Raw genomic sequence first — 14,108 nt, 5'->3', positions numbered from 1 at the left:
TGTCCTTTGTCAATTTAAGCAGCGAAAAACACATACTTTCTAACATATTGCTCAGTTACAAACGTGACTAATGAAATATCAATCTTATTCAAAGACAAGAATATAAATCCAGAATTTTGGTGATCTCATTGCAAGGCCCACTGTAATATGTTTCCAAGGTGACCAGAACAGAAAGAATCTGCTGTTTCAATAGGCTCATGAATGTTTTCAAAGTTTTTGGGTCTCATAAGAAAAAACATTCCGATATTTCAATTCTAGAAGTGTTTGGTTGTGACCTGCACTTATATCCACATTACTACTGACTATCTATCTATGTAAAATAAAATAGAAAAATTCTATATAGGTGGCAACTAAAATACCATGGGAATGCAAAAGCTTGATAAGAAACAGCCAATCGGGCACAATTCACAGCAGCTTCTTAGCTAGAAGCTTTTGTAAGGTTCAGTTTCCCATTCAGATTAGCTAGTGCTCACATGTTCTACAAATGGAAAAGTGTGATCCACATTATGCTATTAGCAGCTAGATTATTATTTTTTGTTCAAGCTACTGAACATACTTATAGAGCAAGCTTTTTGGAAAAGGTTATTTTGATGTAAACCACCTTGTACTCTGGTTATATATACAAGACATATGTATACACAGAAACATAAGCAAGTGAAGCAGAATATCAGAAAAGCTTCCGTAGCCCCAAACTTATTCCAGAAGACAACAATGGCATCTTCCCTTTTTAAGATGTATGCCGTTACTGTGCCTGCTCAGCACTGCCAGTGCAACACTGTAGCCATTTACCACTGAAACCTACCCTGAAGTGTTTGATCTTTGTTATTTGTTAATTATTATTTGTATTTATAACACAATTAAATTTATAACACAATTAAAAATCATGAACTAAAAACTGCAAAAACAACCAATATCGGAACAAAAAACTGCCGCACAGAAAAGAGCTACGCTAAAATACCACAATATACAACTAAAATACAATGCAAGGGATTAAACATCGTTCCAGCTGCATTTAAAAGCTCATCTTCCATTAAGTGCAGCACCCTCAACTCCTGAAAACGTAGCAAAATTCCTTCCAAAGGAGGAAGGGAGTCTGCAGGTAGCACAAAACACTGCCTTTTCTGTGTGGTATCTTGGTATAACATGGAGTCAGTCTATGGCAGGAAAATATGTTGCTATGCACACTGGAAAGTTACTGCAGCAACCAGAGAGGTAAGGTTGTGTAGAGCTCCCCCCCAACAACAACAACTTTTTGGTACTTTTCATGTCACCCTTCGATTCTTGATTCAATTTGGACTCCAAGCAACATTTCTGTGCCAATTACTAATATATGTCTGGCTGCAAAACAGCCGGCCACCCAGATGCCACTGGGTTCTTTAAAGCTGCACTTGATAACCGGATAGCACTTTGAGATGCATTCGTTATTTTTTCTTTTGCATCCACTCTACCCAGAAATATCGGCCAAATGTATAGGCTATAAAACTCGAAATCACTTCGGCATGTTCAGATCTAGCGGATGCCTTATTTGTCATAAGAATGTAAGAGAGCCTTGCTAGATGAGACCTAAGACCCATCTAGTTCAGAATCCTGTTTCTCACAGTGGCCAACCAGATGCTAAGGGAAATCCACAAGCTGTGTATGCATGAAATAGCCCTTTTATGCCTTAGCAACTGATATCTGGACCATGCTTCCTCTGAGCCTGGAAGTAGCATATAGCCATCATGTCCAATAGAAACATTAACATATTTATGTGGCAGAATATTAAAATATTATTTCTTCCTAGCATACTGACTCTGGAATATAGGATATGACCAGGAAAAAGAAATGGAATAATTCTGTTCCAAGGTATTTTGAAGGTTTCACAGTAGAGGAAGCAAACTTTTCTCAGTTATGTAACCAACCATAATTTGTAAGAGATATTCAAGCATTGCCTGGTGCCTTCAAACTTCCAGCTACCAAGCAGGCATTTGATCTGGTAAAACAAATCAGCTGCAGATGTTAACAAATGCTATGCTGCAAAATTGTCTGGAAGGTTATTCATATAACAGGTATGTGTTTGTCTACCCTATCAAATGTGATGGCTCAAAAACCCGGAACTATGCTTTTGACGCATTTTAGGTATATTTTGTCCATGGAGTTTTCTTGGCAGGGATACTGGAGTGGCTTGCCAGTTCCTTCTCCAGGTGAATCACGTTTAGTCAAAACTCTCCACTATGACCTGTCCATCTTGGGTGGCCCTGTATGGCATAGCTCATAGCTTCTCTGAGTTATTCAAGCCCCTTCGCCATGACAAGGCATTGATCCATGAAGGGGATCAATGTTCTCGAAGCTACAAACATGAGTTTGACCAAACTGCAGGAGGCAGTGCAAGACAGGAGTGCCTGGCGTGCTATGGTCCATGGGGTCACGAAGAGTCGGACACGACTAAATGACTAAACAACAACAACAGGTATATTTTACATTATCATAAACTGGTACATAAAATGCTAATGGTATTACAGTGATTAAATGACTTGAAACCTAACTAGAAGGGATCAGCATATACACGGATAATATATATATTCTGGTGGTTCCCTTGTTGCGAGAAGCCAAGTTGCAGGGAACCAGGCAGAGGGCCTTCTTGGTAGTGGTGCCTGCCCTATGGAATGCCCTCCCATCAGATGTCAAAGAGAAAAACAGCTACCAGATTTTTAGAAGACACCTGAAGGCAGCCCTGTTTAGGGAGGCTTTTAATGTTTAATAGATTATTTTATTTTATTTTTCTGTTAGAAGCCGCCCAGAGTGGCTGGGGAAACCCAGCCAGATGGGTGGGGTATAAATAATAATAATAATAATAATAATAATAATAATAATAATAATAATCATTATCATTATCATTATTATTAACATAATTGCAACAGGGCAAAATGCTTTATTATTTACAAGCTGATGCTCATTCCTGGTTTTAACAGGATAAAGAGCCTTAATTCTTGTTTGCATAAAATGTTATTGCATTGTAATGTATAGTTTCTTACCCTGGCCAAGAATCACCATATCCGTCTGGAATTTCTTCAAAACAATATGCAAAGTTGGGTATTCTATGACAACCTTCCCTTTCAAATTGTCTCGAAGGCCTTTGCTGGCATCCAGTTCTTCGTACCTTTGAAAAAGTAATTGCAAAGGTTTATCGGCAAGCAGATATTTGAAAGCGTTAGCAAATCAAACTTATTCACAGGCATCGCGACAAATCTCCCCTCCTCCAAATCCAGTAGCGGCAGTAGGGCTGCAAAGGCGGTGTTGCACACCTGTTTTGCTGACGGGAATCACTGCTGCCATTTACCAAGGGGGGCGATGTAAGAAGCACAGAGGTGCTGGATTGGCTTCACTATGGCACCCACGCCGTGCTGCGCTCTGCACTCGTCAAATCCAAGAAAGGAAAGGGCAGTTCTGCAATCCAACATTGTGGCCAAAGTGTGGCTACCGCCGTAGTTTGTGCTGGAATAAGAACCTATATAAGTAATTCCAGGTCTCGTTTTGTTGATTACGTCATAAAAACCTCCCACTTCAGACTTCCCTTCTCTTGATAGTGCTGAAGTACCATGGCCATTTAGGATTAGCTCCACCATTTTAAGGGACAGAGTTAGAAAATAAAAATCTGAAAGGGAGGCTATCAGTGTACTCTGGGATAGATGTGAACCAAATTTCAGCTTCCTGGAAGTAAAACAAACATTTCATAACCTGTTGAGTCAGTCAACCGAAACCACTGTTTATAGATATATATATATATATACACACACAAACACACACACACACACGTAATTCAGTTTGTATGCTGTGCTGTATACATGGAGGCACATTCCCAGGCTGCCACTGGAAATCCCCCAAAGCTCATTCTAGTATTTGAAGCAGCAATTGCATGCCCACAGCTCAACATTCCGTACCAATGTGCAGTTCTCTGCTGGGTTGTTGGCCTCTGCCTCGAGACACAAACAGAAAAAATGGTTCATTTTTAGGCTCTTCAATATAACTTGGGCTGCAGGCATGTATCAAACTTTGGTTTTGCAAGTGATGTGGATATATATCACTTGCAACCCTTTTATGATTCTTTCGTTTTCGTATTCCTCTAGTAACAAGAGTGACTTGATTAAACTCAATAAATAATATGACCATTCTAGGCATGTCCGAGCAACGTGAGGGTCCTTTTGGACCTGGAAAAATGGGGGTATAATGGAGGTGGGGAATAACAGGGGGCAGTAATGCACACTGCACTGACGTGCACAGGGACCAGATTCTCTGTGCGAAATTGTTGCCGCCTATATAAATTTGCAGCTTTCCAGCCATGGCACCCGTATACCCTCCTTTGCTGCCCACCAAGGCTCTCCCATTTTCTATTTTAAAAAAAACTGGGGGGGGATGTTACCAGTTTTGGGGAGTGCTGCCTTCTCCGTCCATTTTATTTGTTTTAGTGGGATGCAGGTATTTTGCGTGATCTGGTTTTTCTTCTGTGAAGAAATGTGTCCTGGGCTCAAAAAGGTCGGGAACACATGTTTACAAGTAGCTCAATCATTTGAGGGAGATATATAAATGCTTCCTTTTCCAAAAAATAAAATAAAATCCAGTAATTAGGGTATCTTCTATCTGACTTTAGTGTTCACAACATTAAGAACTATCGTAGTTAGATGGCAAAGGTAGGATAAAATTATATCAATATACATGTGCAAAACTTTGAAAGTCACAGAACGGCACAATTATGTAGCGAAACAAAACCAGAAATCTAGTTGATGAAATTAAGAACTACAGTATTTGTTTGTGGAAATAGAATTTAAAATGCCATAACTTCATAGTATAATCCACAGCTACTCACACCAGCAGCTCCAAACTAAACTCCCGAAAGAAAACCTCATTTTATTTGTGTGTTCTGGCTCATCCATGTGATTTGGATCAGCCAGCCAATTCCATATAAGGGAGACTTTCTCCTTCTTGGGAGGATGCATTAAAAGCCAAAAACCAAACTGCGGGAGGCAGTGCAAGACAGGAGTGCCTGGCGTGCTATGGTCCATGGGGTCACGAAGAGTCGGACACGACTAAACGACTAAACAACAACAATCTGAGCAAAATAAAAAAATTCCTTCAGTAGCACCTTAAAGACCAACTAAGTTTTTATTTTGGTATGAGCTTTTGGTATGAGCTTTCGTGTGCATGCACACTTCTTCAGATACTATCTGAGCAATTACTACAAAAAAGCAAAGTGGGCTGTAATTTCTCAATTACCACCAATCTACTAAATCCAGTGAATAAAAAGTTAAGATATAAAGTATTTGCCTGAAATAGATTCCCAGTATGTTGCCTAGCCTTGACTTCCACCAACTAACTGTATTATCTATTGTAGAATTCCTTACCAGTTACCACAATATTTTAAATTGATATTACTGGTATACCTCACTTCTTATTGCATAACACTGTATCAGGAGTCAGATTTTTAAAAGTCAAGATGTTAAAAATTTGCAACTTGCTTTTCCTGGTTCTGGAAGAAAGAACTTTAAGCAATGGTTATGTCCCTCAAATCCAACTTCAATCATCATAAAAATATTTGGTTTCATGTTTCTTTCAACCCAGAGTAATTATGACCAGCTCTTTCTGAAACCTTTTAAAAAGGATAACAGTATATTGCATTTGTTATTCAATGAATGCATTCATAAGTTGTGGATTAACACATGAACAGAACCATATTTACTGATTTATTTACAGTACTTTAATGCAAAATGTGGCAATACCTTTCTATTGGCAAGAGTCTCAACACATTCTTTTCTGGTTAAGCAAACATTTACCACCAAAAGGCTAAAGTCATTCACATGCCACAATACACTTTCCATTATCTCATGTTTTAGACAAAACATCTTTAGCGTCCAGCTTGGCATAGCATAAAACATTTGTACTTTAAACTATTTTATGATAGTAAATTATTCAAGTGTTAGATCACCAAGGCATAGCTTTAAGTAAACTTTATTGGTTGACAGACAGTGACAGCTTTTGGCAAATAGCCAAGACTTTGGTGCAGTACGAAGAGCAAAAGAATCTTAAGAGAATAGTTTTTCCTGTAGGGAGCTAACTAAATCTCTGGAACTTACTATTTTATTTTGCTTTTACCTTCTTGGCTTCCCTCTCCCCATAAAACAAACAAACTGCTAACTGTATTCTGTTCTCTCTCAAATACAGCTTTGATTTGTTTTGCATTCATAAATTTAAAAGTGTCCCATTTATAAAATCTATCAACACATTTCGCTGCACTTCAAACACCCCTCCCCCAAAAAACTGTTGCAAATATTAAGTGTTTCAAAGTAAATGACAATGTTAGACCAATATTTTACCATTAATATTATTTTTATTGCTTTTGTCGATCACATTTTTGCACAAAGCAAGTTAATATTAAAAAAACCCATAAACAAACCGCATATAAAACCAGCAATAAACAAAAACAAAAAGACTCATAGAATTGTAGAGTTGGGAGGGACCCAAGGGCCATCTATACCAACCCCCTGCAATGCAGGAATCTCAGCTAAAGCATCCATGACAGATGGCCATCCAACCTCTGCTTAAAAAACTCCAAGGAAGGAGAGCCCACAACCTTCCATGGAAGACTGTCCAACACCTCTTACTGTCAGAATCCCCCCCCGTATGTTTAGTCAGAATCTCCTTTCTTGTAACTTGAAGCCATTGGCTCAAGCCCTACCCCCCAGAGCAGGAGAAAACAAACTTGTTCCCTCACCCAAAGTATGTATTTCAAGGAACAAATCCCACCCACCCACCCAACCTTAAGACCACTTTTGGACATGTCCTTGGAACAAGTTGCACTCTCTCAGCCTAACCCACCAGTGGTTACTGTTAATGCTTAATACTGGCTCCAGAATCAGAGGCAACACACCTCTCAATGGCAGTCACTGGGGGAGAACAGCGGGAGAAGGCAGTTGTGCTCCTGTCATTGCTTGTGGGCTTCCGACAGGCATCTGTGCTGGTCAAAATGGGCTCTTGGTCTGTGGTCCATCAGGGCTTTCGACTAAGAGGGCACAATTGTAATTGGCATTCTTGAATTTTATCCTTGAGGGTGGGAGGTTTTAAGATAGATCGATTTCTCACAAGTCAGAGGCCGTGGTCTCATTAGTGACACGTTCAGGAACTTGTCTTTTAGTGAAATTTGTGGTCCACCCGGTACCTTTGGTGACATCATTTTAGCACCAGGTGAACGCTACCCTTTCCCCCTGTGCCACTGATGGACTGAGATGATGCTGTTCTGCTTGTGTGGCTGTTGTATGTTTTAAAATGGGTATAAATTGCCTGGAGACCTTTAGGTAACAAGTCTAATGATAAGTAGTAGTAGTAATAATAATAATGTAAAAGACCATTGGACGGTTAAGTCCAGTCAAAGGCGACTACGGGGTTGCGATGCTCATCTCACTTTCAGGCTGAGGGAGCCGGTGTTTGTCCACAGACAGCTTTTTGCGTCATGTGGCCAGCATGACTAAACTGCTTCAGGCGCAACGGAACACTGTGACGGAAACCAGAACACACAGAAACGCCATTTACCGTCTTGCCGCAGGAGTACCTATTTATCTACTTGCACTGGTGTGTTTTCAAACTGCTAGGTTGGCAGGAGCTGGGAAAGAGCAGCGGGAGCTCACCCCATCATGCAGATTTGAACCGCCGTCCTTCTGATCGGCAAGCCCAAGAGGCTCAGTGGTTTAGACCACAGTGCCACCCTCCCAATTAAGCAGTAATACCATTGTAAGATAAATAGATAAATAGGTACTGCTACAGTGGGAAGGTAAACGGCGTTTCCGTGTGCTGCTCTGGTTCGCTAGAAGCGGCTTTGTCATGCTGGCCACATGACCTGGAAGCTGTACGCCGGCTCCTTTGGCCGATAACGCAATAACGCCACAACTCCAGAGTCGGTCACGACTGGACATAATGGTCAGGGGTCCCTTTACCTTTTTACCATTGTAAGGAATATGAGGCTCTAGTGCCTTGATACAGGGGACAGTCTGCTGGAATCATCAAGGGCAAGCTCCCCCCTGCCCAGCATTCCTGCCAACTGGGGTTGGTGGTATCGTTTTTGCTGTTATTTGGACGTTTTGGACTTTATTGTTAGGCATTATTTCAGTGTTTATTAACATGAGATATTTGTTTGCCCTTAGTGATATTCGCATGACTTTGTGTTCTGCTTTGTAACTATTAAAGCATCATCATGAAATGTTGCATTTATTCTGTGCGTTGCTGTGAGCCACTCTTTTCGAGCATGGTTCTAGCATGGAAAAGTGACATACAAATAAGATCACGATGTACACACCTGCAATTTGTGTGTGTGTGTAAAAAGACTGCATTTTCTAGAATTGCCCTGTAACGACTACCATATTAAAGGATTTCAAACAGCGTCTGAACAAGTATCATGAGTGCAACATGATGGAATGGATTTACTTGTTGTGCCCCAAGAAAAACGATGATGCTGAAGAGAGAGAATACTGAAGAGAGAGAATACTGGCAAGAACTTTGCGCCTGCATTTTAATGCTTTAATTTTGTCCATTATGACTGACCAGAAGCCGCCTAAGCTCCGAAAGAGCCTACTGGCTTGCAAGAAGGCCAAAAAGGCAGCCAACTAATCCTTCTGAAAACTGCTGCATTCTACAGAACCCTCCATCATAAATGTATACCTCTCCCATGGAGCCTCCAGCTATTATCTTAGTGGTGAACTCAGTCATCCCTGCCAGCTCAGACAGCAGGAAATTCCCTGCTAAGATCAGTCCTTCCTGCATGTCATTTGCACAGCCTTTCGTTTTAATAACGGCATTTTTGTAGTCTGCGATTAAAGATAAAAATGAAAATCCCGTTGAGTCTACTCTCCTATGATAAAGCATGACTGCTCCATTGAAGCATCTTCACTGAAACAATGTATTTTACTTCTTGAGAGGGAAAAAAAACTCTTTTAACACAGGCTTTGAAATCCCCCACGAAACATGCTGACATCAGCATACAATGAAAAATGGAAGTACTTCCTGAAGCAGCTATGGGCACCATCCCATTTTATTGGAGCATTCCTTAACAGAAATATTACTGCCAAAACTCAAAATATAAATGAATTTCAGTACTACTGCTACTAATAATGCAGAAGGTTTAACCCCATTTTGGGAGGGGGAGTTAGAACACAGAGGAGATGTCCACAGCACTTAAGAATCCTTTCAAGTACTAGTTTTGAGGGGCTGCAGTGCTGCAGAGATAATAACTAACAGATGGACATTCATTCCTAAGTGGTGAATAACTCTTCCTTGTGGTTATGATTTGTGAACAGGAAAATAGTGAAATGCTCTTCTCAGTTATACAGCAAGGGGAAAAACTACATTCTGGATTATAAAATTCAGTTCCACCTACAACTATAGCATATCTTAAACTCTACACTTACGTTTGTCTCGTTACTAATGTGATCATTCATATTTGTGAAGTATTAAGGGAGCTAATGTTTTCCGAAAGGATTCATAAAAAGCTTTGGCACCTGAACCATAACTTGGTTTAAGCCCCTATAAAAAGGATTACAACACTACAATAAAATGCAACTTCCTGAAAATAGATATGCTTTGTACACTGAAATTATATCAAATATTCCACCTCAGCTAACCAAAAATGTCTGTGTGTACCACTCACTTGCGTATTTGCCAGCTAAAGATCAAGATGCTGCTTCAGAAGCATTTTTAGGAAGGATAGCAATTATCTTCCCTTCACTGCTACTTAGCTCCAATTAAGACATTTTGCCCAGCTAACAAAAAATAATTAGTTTAAATTGTTTGCCTCATGAAGCATATTTCACCATGAAAGCCTGACTTTTAATAGGACATATCCTTTACATTTAATTCTCTATTACATGAAGGTTTGTTTATTTATAAGCAGCCACCTTCCATTTAGAGAGGCTTTCAATGTTTAATAGATTATTTTATTTCAATTTTCTGTTGTAAATTTATACCCCAGATGGGCGGGGTATAAATAATAAATAATAATTATAATTATAATTATTATTATCTTTTGGAATATAGCTGACCCAAAGTGGCTTACAATTTCAGCCTAAAACTAGCAATGGGAGCATTAGCTACACAAGAGAATAGGTGTTGTTTAGGAGAAAGGATTCTGAAAAAGATGGGTTTTTAAGGTCTACTCAAAAAATAAGTGGCATGGACGCCACACATACCTCTGTGGGGGATAAGTTCCACTTTTTAGAGGTCAGGCTATATAACTATAATCATGTGAATTGTAAACCGGCACAGGCATCTTTGCCTATGTAAACCAAAATGGGGGACATGACAATATATGAAGAGAAAGTCCCTAGAGTGTGTCTGACATCTGAAGGACATTTTTGTCTTTAAAACATGCCACTTGTAGTCACTTAGGACAGCTCCACCACATGGCAGATGCAACAACTGGGAAGAAGTACCTTCACCACAATCACTGCTATGCAGTAGGGTCTAAGATCAGATCTCATCTGTGATTGATTGATTGATTGATTGATTGGTCAGGTCTGGTCTAGCTTAGCATCTTTGTTCTAGTCATCATTCCTGTCACTTCATTACACAAGCTCTTAATAGGGCAAGGATTTGCCTAGCTTCTAGCTTGCAGTAGGAAAACCCCAAGACCTTTCAGGAAACCACCGGGATCCACCTGGCAATGGACTATCTTAATAGATTCCCCCATGCCTACACAGTTTTAGATTCTCTGTAAGTCCTGCCACATAAAGATCTGTCCATAATAAAGGAGCCACACAAAGCTGCCAATCAATCCTGATCATCTTCGTATCCTGGATAAAATACCAGATCAAGAGCATGCCCTGCCACAGATATGACTGATCCACAATTGCTATGGAAAACATGGAATTCTGAGACACACCCGAGAAAGAGATCTTGGTATCAATGTTAAATGATGGCTGCCCCTTACACAGCTAAGTGTCTTCCTGCTTGAGCTGACTGTGGAGTTGGAATTACATCAAAGGAACCCCGATTCTGTCTCAAGAACCCAGTGCTAGGAGCACACTCTCAAAATCTCATGGCTTTTGGGCAGCTTATCCTGAAAGGGAAACAGAACCTATGACAGATCATAAGAGTCCTCCCCGCACCCCCACCATATCCAGGCAACTGATGAATCAAAAACTGAGGCGATTAAATCACCTACTATGTAGAAATCATGACTGCCTGAATCCTGCACTGATCAAGGAGAAACAGCCAAGAGAATGTTGAGGACAATAAAAAAGAAGATATGACACTCAAAGCAGGAGAGCACTTTTGATGCAGCAGTAGACAGAAGCCACTTTCCTTTCCCAGCCGTACTTTTCTGCCATACTCATCACAGGAAAAAGGACTACAGGCAAGAAGCAGATAATAGCTCACTGAGGCTCATGGGATTAAGTCATGTATCAAGACCCAGGTTTTATTGACAAGCCTGGAAAGGAAACCAATGAGCCGGTGGTTGTTTGCTAGCTTGATGTAGAAAGAGACTAAAGATTCTGGCAAACCTTAAGACATCATCATCATCCTTTTTATTATTCTGCCCTACATCTGTAGATTTCAAGGCGGTTCACAACACAGCATTACAATGTACAAGCCACAAAATACATAATAAAAATAAGAACAAACCAAACTAGGAACTAGGAGGGATAGATGTATATGGGCTACAAGGCCACAAGGGCTACAGGCCCTGATTTCTACTGAAAGGCCTCCCTGGATGTAAAGGTACAGTGCCCAGTGCAAACATTTCAGAGCCTAATCCAACAAACAGCCATTCACTTAGCAACAATCATTGTTTGTCCTGCAAGAGCAGCCACATTGCGTCTCTGTAAGTTTACAGAAGGCAGCAGCACAATGGCAGTCAAATCTCAGGAAAGCAGATGGTAGGAAAATATGCAACAAGTGAGGCACAATAGGAGGAAATATGAAAGGTAGTTAGGGAATCCCTGAAAACAAGCGCACACCCCCTACAGTTTCCAAGGGTAACACTGTTCAGTGACGCTCCATAGTGCAATGATCCAAAGGAAAAGGCTTGAAAAGCTAGTCTAGAACTTAAAAGGGGAAAAGATAGGTGGTTAAAGTTACCGCAGCCTCCAGAACTCAAAATGTCCCAAAAAGTTGGTGATTCCTGGTCTAGTTACAAAACACCAACATTGAGGGAATTTAAGATATTAACTTAAACATAAATGAAATTCATAAACATCTGTTAATTTTGTAGCTAAGAGAGATCTAATTTAATACACAGATGGTCAAAGAGTACAAACGCAGAACTTAACTATGAAGTGGGAACCGTGTAGCACATACAGAATCATCATGTTAAATCTTCTCTCCTACACCAAATGAGAACTTTTGTTTTAAAATGGAAGTTCAATACATTTCTTGTTGCTGTATAATGGTGTTATATGCTGATGAAGTTGCAAGTTGTACAAGCAAATTACCATGGCAAAAGATACATGCAAAACTTTCACATAATTGTTTTGCTATGCACTGGTAATCTAAGTGTAGGAAAGATGACACGTGTGCCACAAAAGTTATCTGGATTTATATCAACCGAAACATGTTTGAAGCATACATTTAGGAGCTTAAACTCTGGCAGCTAATCATCACTACTGATGGGAAATTGATTAGGAGCAGTAGGGCTGCCTGTCAATGGAAGTCTCCACCAAATTACTTAATCAAAAGTTTTCCCCACAAACCCTGTATCTGCCAATTTCCTAAACAGGGGTTTGGGAGAATAGATCAAAATTATTAAATTTTGATTTGGGCAGAGATGTTCCATGTATGAAATACCTAGTAACTGTTTGGCTTCAAACAGTGTCCCAGCAGTTTTTCTCTTATACCTTAGAACAGAGCTTTCCGAACTTTTCATGTTGGTGATACACTTTTTAGATATGCATCATTTCACGACACAGTAATTCAGTTTTATTACCAAACCAGAGATTAAACTAACCCCTTTCCAGCCCCGGGAGGAGCGCGGGGAGCGTTTACACAACACACCGACACACGAACATGTCATGATATAGCATGGAAAGCTCTGCCTTAGAATTTTGTCCAGAGATTTTGATGAAGCTTGTTACAGAGCAAACTAGGGCACCGTTTCAAACCACAGCATACAAATTCTCACCTTGCTTACACAATGATGTCTTTTAAAGAGAGTTCGTGCCACTTCTGGATTCATATTATGAAATTGTAAGCTGCCCTGGAAATGCCAATGTGACACTGAAGGCGCATAGTACAAATCCCACAAAAATAAGTATTGATTAAGCACAGCTTATTGTTAAAGAGTTGCCCTTGTTACTTATACCAATTCCCATGCAGATTCATTCCATCAGGTCCAACATCAGATGTAAGCAGTATATTATTGACACTGGACAGTCCATGATCTTGATATAATTTGGACATTTCTGTGATGTGAACAAATAGATTCTGTTGTGCTACATAATGTACAATTTAGCCCAAACTAAATCACATCAGTATGTGATGCCTGCTGCAAAATATCCCAATGGGATCATCTGGCCAATAGCTGAAAGACATAGAAAAACCTTGAATGTGAAAGCTATATTGACTGGCTGAGCAGTATACCATAGTCAATGATAGTCTAGAACCGTGGTTCCCAAAATAGGGCACATGCCCCACAGGGGGACAATTTGATTTTTTAGGGGGGGCAATTCGAGAATGAGTTATTAACAGTGAATGGCCTTTTAGGCTTCCTCCAAGTGAATGGGAGTTCACTTTTTGAATAATAAGAATTATATGTCACCAGGGGGGGGGAGCATCGGGATTTTAGAGATGCTTAGGTGGGGCATGACCAAAAAAAGTTGGGAACCACTGGTCTAGAATCACACTGTCTCTTTTTTAGGGGTATGTGAAGATCAATGAGTAGCTTCAGGGACAGTTGAAGATACTGATGGTGCAATTAAATAGAATTCTATCTGCACACTGGCTGACATAATGACCCTTGTTGGTTTCTGCAGCTGGCCAATTCTGAGCAACCATGAGCCTCCCATGAGATTTGGATCCAGGTTATGGATTTCAGATCTGCAAATGCCAAATAAGCTCCACTTGACCCACCACTATGTCTCCCAAACCCCCAGAAT

The 14,108-nt window shown here is 40.2% G+C and overlaps 1 protein-coding gene across 2 annotated transcripts in view; it reads right to left on the bottom strand.

Moving 5' to 3' along the window:
- ZNHIT6 (zinc finger HIT-type containing 6) overlaps window positions 1-14,108 on the bottom strand; it is a 121,281-nt gene that overhangs the window by 85,326 nt on the left and 21,847 nt on the right. For both annotated transcript variants that reach the window (XR_009557879.1, XM_035123685.2), the window contains exon 9: window positions 3,015-3,139. Coding sequence is in view for 1 of the 2 variants with exons in the window: in XM_035123685.2 (XP_034979576.1) it covers window positions 3,015-3,139 (125 nt within the window). In the remaining variant the exon portion in view is untranslated. The remainder of the gene's footprint in view (window positions 1-3,014; window positions 3,140-14,108) is intronic.

Source organism: Zootoca vivipara, chromosome 7 (assembly GCF_963506605.1).
Source record: "Zootoca vivipara chromosome 7, rZooViv1.1, whole genome shotgun sequence".
NCBI lineage: Eukaryota > Metazoa > Chordata > Lepidosauria > Squamata > Lacertidae > Zootoca > Zootoca vivipara.
Note: the sequence above shows the minus strand (reverse complement) of the source record. Positions and strands in the feature narration are given on the sequence as shown.